General features: G+C 35.6%; 1 protein-coding gene across 1 annotated transcript; it reads right to left on the bottom strand.

The window, feature by feature from the left end:
* Positions 1–3,827: 3,827 nt before the first annotated feature.
* On the bottom strand, positions 3,828–18,624 carry LOC105060308 (uncharacterized). Its single transcript, XM_010943973.4, has 13 exons — positions 18,480–18,624; positions 15,766–16,181; positions 14,745–14,991; positions 11,554–11,666; positions 11,215–11,294; positions 10,826–10,967; positions 10,615–10,695; positions 9,407–9,511; positions 7,449–7,631; positions 6,746–6,838; positions 4,530–4,669; positions 4,354–4,420; positions 3,828–4,248 (listed from the first exon to the last, which is right to left on the bottom strand). Exons 2-13 carry the CDS (start codon positions 16,156–16,158, stop codon positions 4,129–4,131), a joined length of 1,764 nt encoding a protein of 587 aa, XP_010942275.1. The 5' UTR covers positions 16,159–16,181; positions 18,480–18,624; the 3' UTR covers positions 3,828–4,128.
* Positions 18,625–18,663: the final 39 nt, after the last annotated feature.

Raw genomic sequence — 18,663 nt, 5'->3', positions numbered from 1 at the left:
CAGCACAAGTCATTCAGCAGTACCTGTCGTGACAAAAGTTAGCGACGTTAAGTAGATAGGAAAAATACGTGACATCTTTCCGATCGTTTTACGTAAGCAATTTATAGTGGCTAATATCGATCTCTATTTTGTTATGACATACAATGATTCCCGCAAGGGTTATTGTTTATCCGTGACAACGTGATAATAACTTGATGGTGCCTAAATTATTTTTTTCCCCCACCCCAACTCCTAAACCGCTTTTACTTGTTGATTGAAGGTTAGCGTAAAGCCGGCACGCAACAAAAGTACACTAGAAAATAATCTATATTTGTAACCATCTAGGGTTGGTTTTAGAATGGATCAGTCTGAATCCTATAGAAAGAAAAAAAAAAACTGTCAATGTGATTCAATCAAACGTGGATAGCTAGAGATATAGATCCAACCCGGCCCATAAATCTACTATTTAACTGATATGTCTGGTTCAGTTAGGATTTTCTATCCATCCATTTAAACATGTCCTTATGCATCTAAATTTCTATAGAATAAAAGATGCATTTGGTTACATGTTTGGTTCAGGACTATAATTGATATAGAATTTCAACGTGAGAATTACAATTTAAAAGATTAGGCCACGGTGAAAATAGGACTCTCCCTCAATCGAATGATTAAAATAAAAATTATTTTCATTTGAGAGTCCAAATTTTTCCAACTAAATATTTTTTAAATATAAATAACTAAAATTAATTTGACATCACTAATTATATATTTTATAAAAATTAAAATTAATTTTTAATTTTTTATAAATAAATTGAAATACAGAATCATCTGAGCATTATTGCTGGGAGTGAGGGTGTCTGCTGGTAGCATTGACCGATGGCGATGGCGATGGCCAATGAATGGATTGGTAGCGACAGAGATCGTAGCTATTTTGTATGGTCCCTATTTTCTAAAAAATGATAAATATATTTAAAAGCTTTCATTTTTTTTAAAATTTTAAAAATATTTTAAAAATAAAAAATAAAATAGAAAATGTCCGACCTTGTTTGTCATGTTTTCAGAGAAACAAAAAGCGAAAACTGAAAACCCGCAATGATAACAAACAAGCTCTAAACCAAAAAAAAAGAAAACAGTGGCAACACGAGGATAGACAACTAAACGAACAGAAAATCTTATGCCCCTCGTCTCCGGACTGTTCCCAGAATACTATGCTAAGTTTTAAATACTTGGAAGAAAACCTTCGGGCTAGAAATACCAGAACATGAAAGCAATTACAAAATTGTAGAAAACCAAACTTCATTGTTTCAGTATTACGATGGACATATACTCCACAAATGAACAAATTTTAATCAGGTTAAAGATTTCTTGTGTAACTTCTAAGATAAATTGCTTCCGTGGAGTCATCACAGGGCTCGCAAATCCGAGAAGGAACATGATTAAATTTCCTTTTGGAGGTATCTGGTAAATAACTCAACCATTTGTCTTCATAAAATTAAATCAAACCGACTTCATATCTATGAGATGACCAAGTTTTCCATTATTTCCGCAATTAATTGGCTAGCATAAACTGGCCTTAAGCAGTTATTCTCGTTATCAAGACACGAAAACTAATGCCCAGAGAGCCAAAATCATGCTTTACGTGGCAAATCGAACACCTGATCATGAGCTACAATACAATTTTAAAGCCTTCTTAGGGGACACTACAGTATCCAGTAAGCTGTGAATTAATTCAAAACTCAAATTCCAAGCAGAGAAGGAGATAGGAGGGGGCGGGCTGGGGCCCTGGCCTCCCACGCCCATCCTCAAACCTTACAAAAAAAAATCAATATTATACATAAGAATATAAGACTTGGCTCATTTTAGTGGTCCCTCCAAACTTAAAATGTGCTATGAAAATACAGCCAAAAATATGAGACTTGATTAATATGATCATAAAAATATAATATAAATATTATTAAACTAATAAAAAGGAAAGTAAGAAAGGTGCTATTGTCAAAAATTACTAGAGCCTAAAGACGTCATTTCCAAAAACAATCAAAGGCTACAAATTTTTTGGATAAATCTCCATTCTTATTAAAAAATATGAATTTTGGTAATTCATAATTGGTCCTATAATTGTAAGTTAAGGACCAACAAAATAGCCTGTTACAAGAGAAAAAAATTATTTATAAGCAAGGTAAGTTGCTAGTTGTTTCTTCATTTTCTTTTTTACAGTCCCCAAGGAGAGAACCTTAAAGGTCACAAAAAATTATAATCTCGGATCCTCCATCCAGACTTCACCTTCAAGCTTCAACCCTTCACTAGAATCATGGTCCATGATAATATGTAGAAAGCCATTATACTATTCAAAGCATGATTTTTTAACATTACAGGTACAAAGACATCTCTTTCTTCTTTAATTTTTTTTAAAATATATATTTTATATTTCTGATAAGATTCTAATATATTTTCTTTATCTTTTTCTTTTTATAGTCTAAATTAAACTTGTGCTTTTTGCTTTGACCTTCCCTTTCCAATCATTAATTAATTTTTTTTCAACTTTCAAGATCCATAATGAAGGTACTAAACTTTTTCCTTCTTTTTTTTTATAAATTATAAATTAATTTTTAGTTACTTTTTCTTAGTTTAATTTAACCATTATCATCATATTATGTGTTATTGCAATTAAATCATCAATTTAGTTTGTGTTATTTTTAATTGTTACCATCTTAAATTATAATATTTTGTCACTAAAATTTTACCAAAGTGCCTGATTGGTTGTCTACCAATTTTAGGTCAAACTATGGTCAAGATCAAAACAATTGATTCCTTTTCCGAAAGAAAGCAAATTGAGGATTCACTAATTAATGCACCTGCTTGTGATGCTACTTCAATTTTGGAGCACAATATTTCTGAGTCTCCAAAGAGCAACATCTTACTTTCAGATAAATGCCCTCTTAAATCTCCTAGAATTGAATATGAAAGAATAGATATTGCTTGTTTGATACATGACCCAAAACTACATCCTTCAATTTGGGATTATCCAGTTAATCAGCACGATGAAATTCATAGAACAAATATTAAAACTTGATCATATCAACACTTACTTTCTGATTATCTATATTCTGAATCTAAAAATCATCGTAGAAGATTTCAAGCCACTTGATTTAAATCATTTTTTGAATTAAAATATTCTCAATCAAAAGATACTGCATATTATTTTCCTTGCTACCTCTTCACTAATAAACCAATAGATCGATCAGGAAAAAATACATTTATCATTGAAGGATTTCGACAATAGAAGAGAATTAATAATGAGAAAAATTAGTTCGACTTATTTTAACCCTTTCAGTTTCAACAACAATTGCTAAACAAGCTTTTTGGACCATGAATCTAGTGAAAACAAAACTTAGAAACAAAATAAAAAATTTCCTTACAAACTCATTGATTGTTCACATAGAAAAAGAATTGCTGAAATAATTACCGTAGATAATATGATAGATGACTTCCATGATACGCATGTTCCATTGAAATAATAGAAGATATTGATAATTTCTTATCATCACCCTTTGATTATTTTTATTAATTTTTGTTAGAAAATTTAAATATATTTTCTTTATTTAGTTTAAAAAATATTATATGTAATTTTTTTTTTAGTGTAGTCTGACCCCCTTAACATTAAAATGCTAGTCCCGTCTCTGATTCCAAGCAAGCATCAAAGAAATTAATTCAGGGCCCAGAAGTTCGCCCCACTTCTCCAATATCATAGTTTGGCATCAAATCATATCAAACTATAAGCCTCTCTGGAAAAAGATGACATCCTAAGATCCAGAAGGCACAAGATACACAAACAACAATGCAAAATCCCATCCTAAGCAGTGATCCATCTAGTTTAAGAGTTTACGAGCACTCTCATGATAATTTTGTTGCACTTCAGCTCAAAACCAAAAACCTAGTAAAATTACAATAATTCAAATTTAAAAATCAATAAGAAAGTTTTTTCAACCTAGAACATTTTCATTTCTAACAAATTCACATACAAAGCTAGTGTCCTTTCATCACTGAATTAAAGATCCTAGACAGATTCAGCAGCAAGGCACAGCTTGTCTTGGATGGAAAATGAAAATTTGAAGAACCAAATGGTAGAGATCAAACCACTAGAACACCTTCCTAGCTTGGCATCATGACTTGGTCGCATGCCTGTAGTGCTTGGCTGGCAAAGTACCTGACATCCACATCTGGATCCTCGCTGAGCTCAACAAGACAAGGACGAATCGTGCTTTCTACCACCTGTGATGTAGAATTTGGAGCACAACCAAGATCAATCAATATACCATGATGGCAGCAAGACGTAAGATGAATGTAGAGCATCACTGTGCAAATTATCCTACTTACTGATTGGTCAAGAATGGGTACAAGAGACTGCAGAACCTTTGCCACATTGAATTTGATGTTGGGTACCCTAGCAGAGTTGGGGATTTTTCAGTGAGATGTTCAACTGGCTGTATGGCGTATATCTAGTGAAAGAAACTGGTGTAAGCTCAATGAATGGTTCAGAAATCAGAATTCACCTATCCTTTGAGGAAGCAATCACCACAGGCAACAGCTTTTGGCATGTAATATCAGCACCCATAACAGGGGCTAGTAGAGAAATTGCATGCAGGATGGTCATACGGTACAAGTAATGTGGATTATTGATTTTGTCAAGCACCTACAAAAGAAATTCCCATGATCAGTCTTTAAAATAAAAAGCTGTTAGTTTTAACCACGATCATTTTTTTTTTCATGTCCTTTAAATGGGAATTTAACTAGAGTGTTGTCCATTGGTATGAGCCAAGACAAAATAAGAAAGACATGCCATATGGAGAGGTTAGAGAACAGCACGACATTTACAATATTAACAAGAAGTTCTTCTATAAATTTTTCAGTCACTTTCCTTGTACCTCCCTTAAATTTCCCTCCCCATTAAGAGTTCCATATTAGCTTTACATATAATCATTATTGTCTACCTTGTGATCCACAAAGAGAAATTTGTCAAACTTGCTACCTTATGAGATCCCATACAAGTTCGCAAAGATATTTGCTCCATATTAATTTCTCATATTTCCAATAACAGCATTCTTTTTCCACTATGATATAGATATCACATTTATAACTCCCAGCAAAAATTTTTCAACAATCATTAGACAATCTAAACACAAGCCAACGCAAAAAATGAAAATTGCACTTACTAATCTGAACCCCGAACCAAGCAAATGGACAAATCAACTACAGTCAGACATAGATCCCAGACTAACAAATCTCACCTTTAGGGCTTAGGACACTCCCATGAGAAAGGGAAGAAAATCACAAGCAGCTCACAACTTGATTAATTTGGATTTACCCATTTCACATGAGGCTACCCTAGATATATGTGGCAGGCCAGGGCTCCTTTTTTTTTTCTGGTCTGAACCTCTAAGATATTGTTAAATAATATAGCATAAACATTTATATATGAAGCAAAACCTCGTTTGCTTCTCTCTCTACTTGAACCTTGATGAAATTTTCAGTGGAAAAAAACAATGTCAGTTATGCTGAGATGGGGTTGGAAAATAATTGAAGTATCCTTGATTCACAGAGACAACCCAGGTTAACATGGAAAGAATTCTCATAGCCAAACGGTTTAATACCCTTAACTCATTTGATAATTAAATGTAGACTAAAGAAGCTCGGAATTTCCAGCTCAAGTAATCAATTCAAATCTTTCAAAAGGAAAAAATAGATAGATATCAATGTAATAGTACTTATTTTATGAGATCTAGAGCAAAAGGGATGGCACACAACCCATTAAACAATTCCAAGAAAGTCCAGTTACCTAACTTCTAATAAAAGGAAAATAGCAAAGCTGCATCATATTTTTATTGTATGTTTCTGCTGCTTGTAGGCCCCATATGGTCAAGTATTCTCCAAATTATTGAAATGCTAGAATCCTCCTCCAATTTTTTCTTAGGCATATTCTCCAAATTATTTCTGAGTAATCAAACTGAGAATCATTCAAAGATTCAGAAATCTCATGACCTATTCATGAACTATAAATGACTTATTAAAGAAACCTATACAATTTATTCAGAAACTCAGAGGTTACAAATTGGTAATCGTATATATTGTTGGTGGCTGTGTTGTTTACCGTTTGTAGCTTTTTTCCTCCCTCTTTTCTATAGAATATTTTCCCATAAAGAAATATATACATGCAGGTTGTATATAATTTTTATTTTTGCCATTTTTTCAAATTCTAGATGTCCACTTTGTCCACCCCAAATGTTAAGGTGAATTCTCTGCATTTATCTTCTGCAATATAATCTTCTCCCTATCAGAATTCTTCCCAAACAAAGTTGTGACTTTACATACAATTGGAATTTTCAGCTTAAATAGCCTGGTATGGAAGTACTTATGGATTTCAAAGGTATCCATTTACTCTTTATTAGATAATAAAACCTATATGTAACCGAAGTAGTCCATATATATATGTGTGTGCATATTATATATATATTGATTACAAACGGGTACTCACACCAATCTAGTGGAGGTACACCCTATAAGATCAGCAAACAAAATGTCCTGTAGGGCCCGTGGACACACCTGACCCTGAGGAGTTGAATAGACTCAATTTTCAAGTTTTTTCAGCATCACCGTGTTACTGCATGCTGCCACCCTAATATACAGTGAATCTGTAGGGATAAAAAAGGGAAACAGATACCGATGCTTCATACAAAACAATATGCTATTACAACTGAACCATAAAGCCAACCTGTGGAATTATGTGCTGCATAGCCCATTCTGGGCCGAATTCTTCTGCAAGACGCTTCAAGTTATTAGCAGCTGCATCTCTGATTGAGAAAACCTGAAAAATAATTAAGCTTTTTGGTCATTTTATTAACATTGTCAATTGTTTTAAAAAAATGTGCTAGCACATGAATTTAACAAACTCATCCTCTCAGCTATTTATATTTAATTAGCTACCTAAATAGAAAAAAGAAAAAAGATGGATAGGCTGGATTTAATCGCAAGGGCCACAAGATTGCAAATAATCTTGTATATTAGATTAAGCTATGAGATGTGACAAAAGCAAAAATAATCTTCTGCCAAGAAAACACAAGCACAATATTCTTTTATTCACAACTAACTAGTGCATATTCACAAGACGTGCAGATGGATGAATTAACTTTCAAAAAGGTCTATAATAATTTATTGCAACCAGTTGAAGCATAACAGCTGTAATTATTTGTTCATGAATAGATGTGCTTCTGCTGTTTCAATTAGATGGTTAATCAACCCCTATCAATACTGTCAAACGTATATCAGTACAATGATAACAGAAAACCAAAACAGACTCTGCAAATGATTAATCACCAAAGCAAGATGACGTTAGCGTCAAGATTAGAAGGAATGCTGAAAATAGTTCAAAGATAAATTATCTTAGTCATATAAATTATGACAAGAAATTGTTTTACCTTATCTTCCAACCACTGCATGCACAGAGCACCAAGTTTATCATCAAAAAATCCAACACCTAACTGGCTTGCCAACAAAGGAATGTACTCAATTATGGCCAGCCGAACCCGCCAGTGTCTATCCTCTGCAAGTTCCACGATGGCTGGCAGTAGTGATTGGGACAAGAGGTCAATTCCAATAACCTGCATGGGCATTTGTATTTTAGCTGAAACAAAAACAATTTATTTTTCAAAAACAACAAAAGCTTATGCAATGAGTATGCTTTGTAATCCAACTAGAAAATACCATTCATCACAGACTAGAAAATACCATCCATCACAAATAGATACTGTTATCTCATGAAAGCAGACTAGATTACAATAATTGCATCTTTCAAATATATGTAGTATTGGAAGCAGCACCAATAAACATAACTAAAGGGGAAAATACAGCAAGAAAACAAACTACCACAGCGAAGATTAGAATTTTCAGTTGCATGTCAAATAAAGGGAGAGATTGCTCTGCCTCTTTCATTAAGCAAAAGAAAAATTCCTCACTAAAGTTGGATAATTATAACTTATGCAGTTAAACTATCAGTATTGTCTACTTAATCCATGCAGTGAACATCAGTAATGCGCTTGTTCTGCCTCTTCTACATGTAACAAGTAAGCAGTTACTGCAGAAGAAAAGAAACAACTAGAATCATTTTGAGTGCTCTATGTTATTTCACTATTTCATCTGCTTCACGCATTTTATGTTCTTATATTCTAGCTCTGGCACTATCAGGTTAAGCTTGAACCCAAAACAGGAAATCCGAAAATAAGCTGAATTCATACTTTTGCTATAGTAACAAACAATGCATTAAAAAGTGGATAGCGTGCATATAGCAGCTAGAAGATTTCATAGCAGATAGCGGATTAGCAGGCTCTATAACTGGATGTTAAAACATATCAATGTTTTTTTTATGAAGTATCAAAAATCAATATTTTACATCAACTTCATGCAAAAAAATTAAAAAAAGGACCACTATAAAATACTATTGACCTGACGTTATAATACCATATCAAACATCATATGATGCAAAGGTCCACATTCTAATAACAAATATCATCCACTACCAAAATAATAACATCATTCATAAAATATACTTGTCCATGATCATATAACATTGTCCATAAAATAAAGATGTCTGGCAGGCAAGGTGATGTATTGGCTATTAAGCATTGGCGAGGGAGCTCCAGCTTTGGAGCTTTAGTGGTGCAGTGCTGAGAGGGATGCCTACATTCTTCCTTACTCTGCATTCTTCTCTTCTCTTCTTTCCTACTCTCAGGGCATCAAATAAGTGAACCGACCCTTCTTTTAATAAACAACAATACAAGTCCAATTATTGCTTAATTGCTGAACCAGTGCAATTATAACTGGTCCAGTCTGCTATGAAACATAGCACTCCCTATAAATCAATAGCATAGTGGCTGCTATAGGTCCTAGGAGGGACCATTGCTTGGTGCAATATTAAAGGCTTGTGCTAACAAGCGCAATGGACAGGTTCAAGTCCTGCGGCAGCAACTTTGTGCCCAAAAAAAAATGCCGAAGGTTAGGTCTACACCTAACTTGCCCCTCCCAAGACCCTGGATTACCAGGACCATAACTGGGTAATGGAAGCTAGCTGCCGTCGTAGCTAATTTTCTCCTGCTATATTGGGCACTATAGGCCCAAGCAGCAAATGAGGCTGCCATGGCACATAGCACAGATGTTTAGGTTTGAAACTGCTATAGTGGCTGCTATGGTGGCCACTATGGCTGAATTTTAAAACAATGGTATCAAACAATCGAAGACTTCTTAAGTCTATGTATAAACATGCAATAAAGAAATCAAAAGCCTTTAGGAATGCAGCAAGACATTCATGCAACACTAAAATCAACAAAAGACAACCATATGAAAATATACTTGTGATAAAGCAATTAAAAGATATGCTCACCTGATTTACTTGATCAAGCTTGCTGATTATGTTGAGTCGGACATCGGGAAATTCATCCTTCAGCAGAGAAAGAAAGATTGGAAGAAGTTGTTCAATAGTAGCATCCTACACAAAACACCAAAATTGGTGATTATGCTGTAAACTCTATTTAAGATAAAATGGATGTAAAGGAGACAGGTATGTTAGGTAACCAAACAATAACATGGTGCTCTAGAGACATGTATCAGGATTTGGAAGCCACCTACTAATTTGTATGGTTAACCTTAAGTGGCTAACCTTAAAGTTCCTACCAGAGAATATTCTTTAAGACAGACCATGAATTAGTTAAACAGCACACCCCCAGAAAAAGGAATACAACATGATGGATGATTATGATCAATAATTGAAGCAGCACATTTCTATTCATAGTTTCAGAATGTTGACAACACATATTCACAACATCAGAAACACCTGAAAAACGAAAAAACAAAATAAAAATGGATATATTTTTTTTATAGTATGATCGCATGATAAAAAAGACAATTCAAACCAATTAAAATACTAACACTATCAAATGTGAATCAAGCACAGGTGAGACATACAAAGTTTATCAATAATTCTGGGCATAGATTTCATACAATCACCAACCATTGTGATCAAATATAAAATAGAAATAAAGCATAGGGCACCTAAGCTTTCACCGTCAGATGCACTTGCATCTCCCATTCACATGGACAACAGCTGCTAATAAGCTGAGACTAGCCGTGGATATGTCACTAGCAAACAAATTCAAGAACTGTTCACCATTTGAGCTGTTAAGAATCACAGGACACAGCCTATCATGCATTGCTGGAGTTATTTGTCACAGACGAGTATTGAAATTAGAAACCAAAAGCATGAACAGCTAATAAATTTTCAAGATTTATATGTGCATGTGTAAGAAGAGCAAAAGTTTCAAATAATAATACAAATTAGGTTCTAGTAGATGCAATAATAATGGAAAAAAAAGGTTGAAAAGCACAGAAGTAAAAGGTAGCCAAACCAGAAAACAGATTTGATAAACATTACACCATAAATAATTTATATTTGAAAGAATGCAACAGATGAGCCCACATCAATATACATATATGAGCATAAACTACAAGAAATTGTGTAAATTTGCTTATATATGATTGTTCAGTTCACACCTCACAGAAGAAAATTGTTTATGCTTGCAATGCTGTTCATACCTTTCCCAGTACTGGTGCCATACCCATGATTACTGAAGCCAAAGCTGAACGAACATGCTGTGAAGAATCTGATGATAATTCCTGGAGATGATAGCATTGCACATGAAAAGATCACAAAAGAAACAGAAGGAATAAAAAGGAAAGTGCAAGTTGCATGCTCTAACCACTATATCACTAGGAGCTGTATTAAATTTTCCTACAAAATAGATACCTTTACACAAGGAAGGATATGCTGGATTGCAAGTTGAGGGCTCAAGATCCGGCAAAATTTGGTCACCTTTCCTGCAGCTGCTATGCGTACTTCAGCTTCATTATCACGAAGAAGCCTAACATATGCTGGCACCAAATCCGCCCTAAAGCAACCAGAGGTCAAAAAGGATGAGATATCTTGCAAAAGTTCATATATGGTCAAAACAATATGGAAAAGAAGAGCAACAAGTTACTTGACTTTACTATAACCACATTTTTTTTTTGTTCCCAAGAATGTAAATTATTCCACATTCTATAAGCCTAATAAAAAAACTAAGACAATAGCATAACCGTAGGAACAAGCTATTGGATGCAATATAGCAGTAATATCAGAACTTGTAAGTGTATTACCTGGTAGGTTCTGGGCCAACAGCTTCACAAAGCTCATACAACTGATTTGCAACCATATACCGGACACGCCAGGACTTATCCTATTCAAGGAGTTTACATAAATGCACTTCAAACCATAAAACAAACTCCATCTAATATGACAATCTTATAGGCTATAGCAACATCTAAATCTGCACCTATAAATATGAAGTAGATGCGAACACTAGATTTGCAGGCCAATGAAAGAAGCATATTCTGTTGGTGCAAACATGTACCCAAACTGCAGAATATGTTTGCCTCATAGCAATCAAGGAAAAACAGCATATATTATGAAGAAAGCATAGCATATGTCAGGGATACCTGCGAAAAATTAACAATGACTGGAAGGATATGAGTTACACAGTCCTGGGGTTCCAACAACTTCCCAAGTGCCGCACAGCCCTCCACAGCCAACAGGCGCACAGAATCTTGATCTGAAACAGAGAAATTTGACATGTATTTGTACTTAGCAGTATAGTAGAAACAATAGAAGTTGCAAAAAAAAAAAAAAAAAGGTAACATAATTGAATGGGGAAATACACCAAGCTAGAATATTGGCATACAACTGTGAGAACATGTAAACCAGAAACCATCTAGAAGACATGTAAATAACGAGCATCACTTACAGCTATCATCTAGAACAATAAACATCATTACTACAACCATGCAATGATACATGAAAGCCACCAGCAAAAATACTGAATAAAGCACATGAAAAACCATAAAAAATATTCAGTTGATCTCGATGCAAGAATTCAAGCTTCACCACCATTTTCAGCCATAACTGATGCATGAGGGCAAGAAGATCATTAATTCTTCTTCAAGGTGGTATTTGGTGTTTGTTCCATCTAAGGTTGGCTGTCTCGACCCAAACCACTCGGTTCAGAGTGTACCAACCTGTTTCAGGCCCAAAAAAGAAAAAAGGTCAAGATGCAAGTTCGGTTCCGAACAGGCCTCGAACCAGCTTGACCCAAGCTAAACCAAGTAGAACCGTCCAGTGGTTCACTGCCTTTATAACCCCCCGACCCAACCCTAAGCCGCCTCGCCTCCTGATCACTCTCTCCCTCCCTCTTGTGTTTGGCTAAGGTCAAGGTTTCAACATCAGCACCCCCTACCAGCCGCTGCTGCCCCCCCTACGATGACCACACACTTTGCCCTCTCTCTCTCTCTCACACACACACACTCTCTCTCTCTCTCTCACAATCCCTCTCTCCCAAAGATGATGACCTCAATGGCTTCACCCCCTCTCTCACTCAATCTTGCTCTCTACCAAAGACAACAACCTCGGCAACTTTGCCTCCTCTCACTTTCGAAGACGATGACCCTAGCGGCTTCAGCCCCCCCCCCCCAACCACGAAAACAAAAAAAAAAAAACTCTTTCATCCCTCTCTCTTCTTCCCTCACCCTCCCTTGGTTGTGATACACCTCAGGTTGGCACGGTACATACCAGTACCTTATCAAACCAATCATCAGCTGCTACGACCCCCATACTAGTTCTGCAAACCTTGGTTCCATCCACAGTCAAAATATGGACCTTTTTGTTATTTAAGCAGTAATATATCAGGCCTGATCTAGAAGCATGGTCTGTTCCCTCTACAAGCAAAACTTAGTTGCTAGAACTGACAGCAGGAGTATGTGTGATTGTAGGGAAGCATATACATTAGAAATACTTATAATAAGGAAATGCTTAGGAAGTGGGCATGGTTTCAAGATCCCTGGAAGATTCCAAAATGGGTGCATTATTGTATTTAGAAGACTATGGCTGGTAAAAGCCCAATTTTGGTACTTTTTGTTACTTTAGTAGTAATATATCGAGCCTGAAGGATCCCAGCACCCTACAACCTTGTGGCCCTAAAAATGCATATTTGATAAAGCTTCATATGTGATTTTCTCAAACTTAAAGATGAATATAAACATTTGTTGTAACAGCAAGTTTGATGAATGTTTAATACACAGTGATTCAAATCTATTAGCTCATAATTTAATGATTAGTAAATTAATAATTTATCTATTTTATACTCATTTTTTACTTGCTGAACATAAATTCATACTTAGAAGAATAATATTTGACTTGATGCATTAAGCATCAGTGATTTGAATTTCCATCAATCATTCTTGATGATCGCTAACCAGTCATTATTTTAACAATACCATAATTTTTGACTGGAAGTTGAGATGGTAAACTAATTATTAGACACCATAATCTTTGTGTGCCGCAAAGACTCCTCATCCAATGCCACTTTCATGTCCAATCAGTCATTATGTTAACAATACCATAATTTTAGATTGGAAGTTGAGATGGTAAACTAATTATTAGACACCATAATCTTTATGTGTCACAAAGACTCCTCATCCAATGCCTCTTTCATGTCTGTTATATTGTCAGCAAATAATATATTATAATCTAGAAAGCTACCTAATATTTTTTCCAGGATTAACTTAGGGTTTCATATAGTAGTCTCTTTTAGAAAAATTCTTAGTTTTAATTCATAAAATAATAATTCATATGTCTGATTCATCTTCGAATATTTTAATTTTCTTATTCTTCTTTTTCCATGTTCTTGGATTTTCAGATTCTTTTCTATAGCTTTATAATGACACCAGCGCTGAAACTGTTGTATATGGGTTTGAACTAACGCTACAATGAGTTAGCAAACCACAATATATGTGCATGTCATTATTCATAGCAGCAGCTTACACAGACAAAAATGTTGCATATATGCAGATGGGCCTGCTGTTGCATGGACAGCTAGATTAGGTTATTTCTGTATTTTATTTTTTTAATAGTGTTTTTGTGAATGCCCCCACTTTGTGATGTGTGTGTGTGTGTGAGAGAGAGAGAGAGAGCACCAGTTTAAAATGAGAAAGACAAAAAAAAAGAGTCAGAAGTTGAGACAAGCACTCAATACAACCCTACTATTGGTATTATAATTGCAAACATGCAAGTCTGTTTTCATAATGCGTAACCTTAGTAATCCACCGCCTAAGGTAACACACTTGCTTCATAATTTCCCTGGTAGCTCAAACCCACACCCACTTCCTAAGCACTTCCTTAAAAAGTGCTTCTAAAAAATTTGCTTCCCCACAGCTGCAACTACATCAGCACCCACTCCCTAGTTTGACAACTAAGTGCGTGACCAAGGTGCTATAAAGCCATTATAATAGGCCTTCATAACATAATGGTCACCATTATGTAAACAAAGTGTTAAAATAATTCTACACTCCCCAAAATTGCCATTTATAATTATCATCCATTGATCATCAAGAAATAAAGAAATCCAGATCCCAAAATGTAGCTGGCATATATAAGCATAGGTACTAGGCATGTTGGTGGAAAATACTATAGACTTAGAGTCACAGGATTCACCAACATGATTACATAATTCAAAGAGATATGGATAAACAGTTCAAAAAAATACAAACAATCAATATAGCAATACATGTCACAGAAAGGAAATTATCCTAACTACTAGCAGATGATAAATTAACACAATGTATAAACCAAACAGTACCATCTTGTGTTAGATCCTCAAATATTGACATGATTTCCGTCTTCAAATGGCTCGGTTCAACTGTAGCAGCAAATTTTCCTAGGTTTGTTGCAGCAGCTCTTCTCACCATAGGCATGTCATCCTGACACAACTGGCCATAGATGGACCTTAATTCTGTCTTTAAGTGATCAGGTGCACTTGAATAGGCAATATGAAACAGACCACATGAGGAAACTCGAGCTGTAAACCACTCACCAGCTGCTAGCCTCTGAAGTGAATGAGAAAATGAATGAGTCAGGAAATTAACTGAACTCAAAATGACATTTCAAATTAGAGCAAGTGGAATTTATACATGAAGGCAAGAACACTGAAAGCAAAGAGAGAATTAATATGAGAACAGTGCAAAATTTTAAATTTCAATTGACTCAAGCTTTTGGGCAACATTAAATCTCTATAACAAAGTTAGACTTAATAGAAAAATTTTAAAAAGCACTGTTCTTTTCCTTCTATATATGATCTTATTGATGGGTATGAAAGTTCAGATAAGGCAGTATGACAAACCAAAATAACACATATTTTTCAATCTCTAATTTTCTATAAGATGCTACATTTTACCACAACACATGTAAAATTTTGGCCATACATAGAGTCCCCCATTCAGAGAAGAAACAATTGCTCCATAAAATACATCAACTTTTCAGCACATGAGTATCCATCAGGACAAATTTCTATGCCAGCAACACATAAAACTTCTGCCAGAGAGTCCCCCAAACAAGATGATGAACATCCTCAAGAACAATATGGATTTTCCTTAAAAATAATCCATGAGAAAAGAATAAGCAAAACAAGAAGCTGAGAAAAAAAGCCCTAGAAGGATGGAGAATGAGTCTGTCCCCGCATGTCCATGAACATCAGAATTCTGCTTGTGAAATGAATATAAACAGCACACACAATAAAATCAAACTCAAAAGGAAGAATAGAAAGCAGGTACCAACCAAACAACAAAGAGTAATAAGTCAAACCAACATCTAAGTTGTCTTACCTTTACCAAAGGGACAAACCAGTCTACTAAATCATTTTCCTTCATTTGTGCTCCAATTCGACACAGTGATTCAACTGCCTTGTCTCTAACACAAGTTTCCTCCACAGTGCACAATGTTTCCAAAGGTGGAAGCAGAACATGTGCATATTCCACCCCTCCAACATATGGAATAAACACACCCAACTCTTCAGCCATTGCAAGGAGTACCTCATCATCATCGTCATTGTTTTCACTAAGAAAAGGGATTAGTTCTTTTCTGGTCCTTTCTTCACCAAGTGCCCGTGCGATTGTAGAGAGCCTGCGAATAGAATTTAGTCGCAGCTGAATGTCTTCATTTTTCAGCTCATCTATCAATATAGCAATTGGATAGAGTGGCTCATCAATCATAGCCATCAGATATCACAGTTCCCTTACACCTGCAAGATTAAAGAACATGAAGATAAATATCTACAAGTAAGTTGCAGGATAATCAGTGATAAGGTGAACTCATGTATATTGTACAACATTCACTCTCACACCACAAGAATATATATGCAAAGCAGTTAGGTTAACATTTACAAGCAAACACCCATACTAAGTTTGAACACTTAACATTTTTCACACAGTCCAACGATACTAAGTAAATATTATTAATATCTTAAGATGAACAAAGAATACCAAAGTTCAAACAATGCAACAACTGAAAAAGCTCCATCATGTTGCATACTTGCATTGTTATTCAACGACATTCAGTTCAACCCCTTTATGGATAAAACATAAAAACATAATAGCTAAGCAGAAAATAATCACATCAGAAAAAAAATAAAAATAAAAATGTTAATTCAGGCGAACAAAAAAAAATTGTGATAATCCTGTGAGCTCAAATGTAATCACATGAGACCTTCTATTGTGTTATGAAGCTTGATTTGCTGTTCTAACTATAACTTTGGTTGGATCAAATTACCTATTGATCATCTATAAATGACATGTTAACTTAATTCAGCATGTGTACTCATGGTCACCACATAAGTCTCACAAAATGCTTAATTTCATTTAATAGTCTTCCTTGGTGTGGATTTTTCTTGGAATCATCCCATGGTTTCAAGCACGGGGTCACCATCACGTTGTGTTGATAATTTCTTGAATGATAGCACACCTTAGGATCACGTGAAACGGACAGAGAAAGTAGGAAGAAGAAAGAGGATTGAAAGAAAAATCACCATTAGAAAGGGCTTAGGGGGTTGGCAAGGAGATAATGAGGACATGTTGGAAGGTTCAGGGAGTCTACCAAACAAACAAATAATACAAACAAGATTTTTTTTTTTTTTCTTCGATTACATCCATTTTTTTCCAGTCAGTGCTGGGATACATATGTGTGTGTGTGGGGTGGGGGGGGGGGCACTACTTCCAAGCCAGTCTAAAACCCAATCATACAGATTCCAGGGACTCCTGAGTTATTTCCATCCATAAGAGGAATCTTGTGGGAATTTTTTCTCATTGCAGGATTCCTAGTATTCGTACATTCCAATATTTCAAAGAAAGCTTTCCTAAAACAAAGAAGAGTAAAACACTGAATAAACCTTAAGCAAGAAAATTCAACTCACTAACAACTTTCTAGAATTTGCCTGGAGTGCAAAAACAGAAAATCAAATAACTTCAAAGAACCTCTTTGCCAAACATCAACTCATACCCAAAAAGTGTAAAATCTTGACAGCTATAAAGTGTAATTCTTGTTTCCTTGGAGTGGAACATCCATTATAACCATAGCAGTCCACAAAACAACGCCATGGATTGTCTATCAATGAGAAATTTCAAAAGCATCGCCGATCCACCAGTTTGATATGAAGACCAAGACTTTAACACTCCATAGGGCAAACCTTTTTTTATACACTTTGGAGAAGGAATATGAATCAAGAATCAAGCTTCCTGCACCTCGAGCAAGTGATGGCCAAAAAATATATTTTTAAGGAAAACCCATGGATTTGTCCTGCATTAAACAATTTTTTTGCTCTCTGCCGGATAAAAGGTCAATAAGAGTTCTATCTTGTTTCAAGTTGCAAAGAGGTACCCCTCAAAAGAATTTATAGCAATTTTAGAAAGTCATTCAGTTAATGAGCAGGCATTCTTGAATTCAAAGAAAAAAACATCTTTATTCGAGAATTCAACCAAAAGCCCTTTGTGCTGCGATCAGATCACCAACCTCGGAGATATCAATGAGCATAATGTTCGGTGAACCAATATCCAGACCAAGGATTGGAGTATCCTCCAAGATATAAATCATTCTAGCATCAGTTAATGCAGCAATATTCAAGACTGACTAGATTTATGCATCAGGAAGAGCAAATTTTCCGGATCTAGGTCAGCAATCCGCTTCCTAGGCACTGATACCTTTTATTACATAGCCCGTAATTAAGAAGCATCCATTTTGAATAATTTATATAAATAAAGGACAACAAGATAGCAGAACTCCAGCACACAACTCAAAACCCTAAATCCTCAACCGATCCCGAAACGGAAAATCAAGAAAGACGGAAACAAATGAAAAAAAAAAAGAAAAAAAATCGAAAAGTTCCGCAAGAGACAGGTCGCCGGCCACAACGAATGGATTCTCGCGTCAAGCGATGGCAGGACGAAAGAAAAGATGAAATGATGGAGTCGCCGCAGACAAGGTAAAAAAGAGAGAGATCGAGAGGGAGAGGGAGAGGGAGAGGGAGCGGCAGAGGCAGAGATCGTACCGTGGGAAAAGAAGCACCCCGAACCTCGTCGGAAGGCGGCGACGGAGAAGGAGCTCCTGGTGGGTGGCAGACGCGGAGCGAGAGGGTACGAGAAAGAGCCACCACTTCCGGATTTCGTCTGCTTTAATGCCGTAGCTCTCGGCTTAATTTCCAAGGAGAGAGCGACACGAGTTCTTACGGGTGC

The sequence above is a fragment of the Elaeis guineensis genome, chromosome 1 (genome assembly GCF_000442705.2).
Source record: "Elaeis guineensis isolate ETL-2024a chromosome 1, EG11, whole genome shotgun sequence".
NCBI classification, from domain to species: Eukaryota; Viridiplantae; Streptophyta; class Magnoliopsida; order Arecales; family Arecaceae; genus Elaeis; species Elaeis guineensis.
Note: the sequence above shows the minus strand (reverse complement) of the source record. Positions and strands in the feature narration are given on the sequence as shown.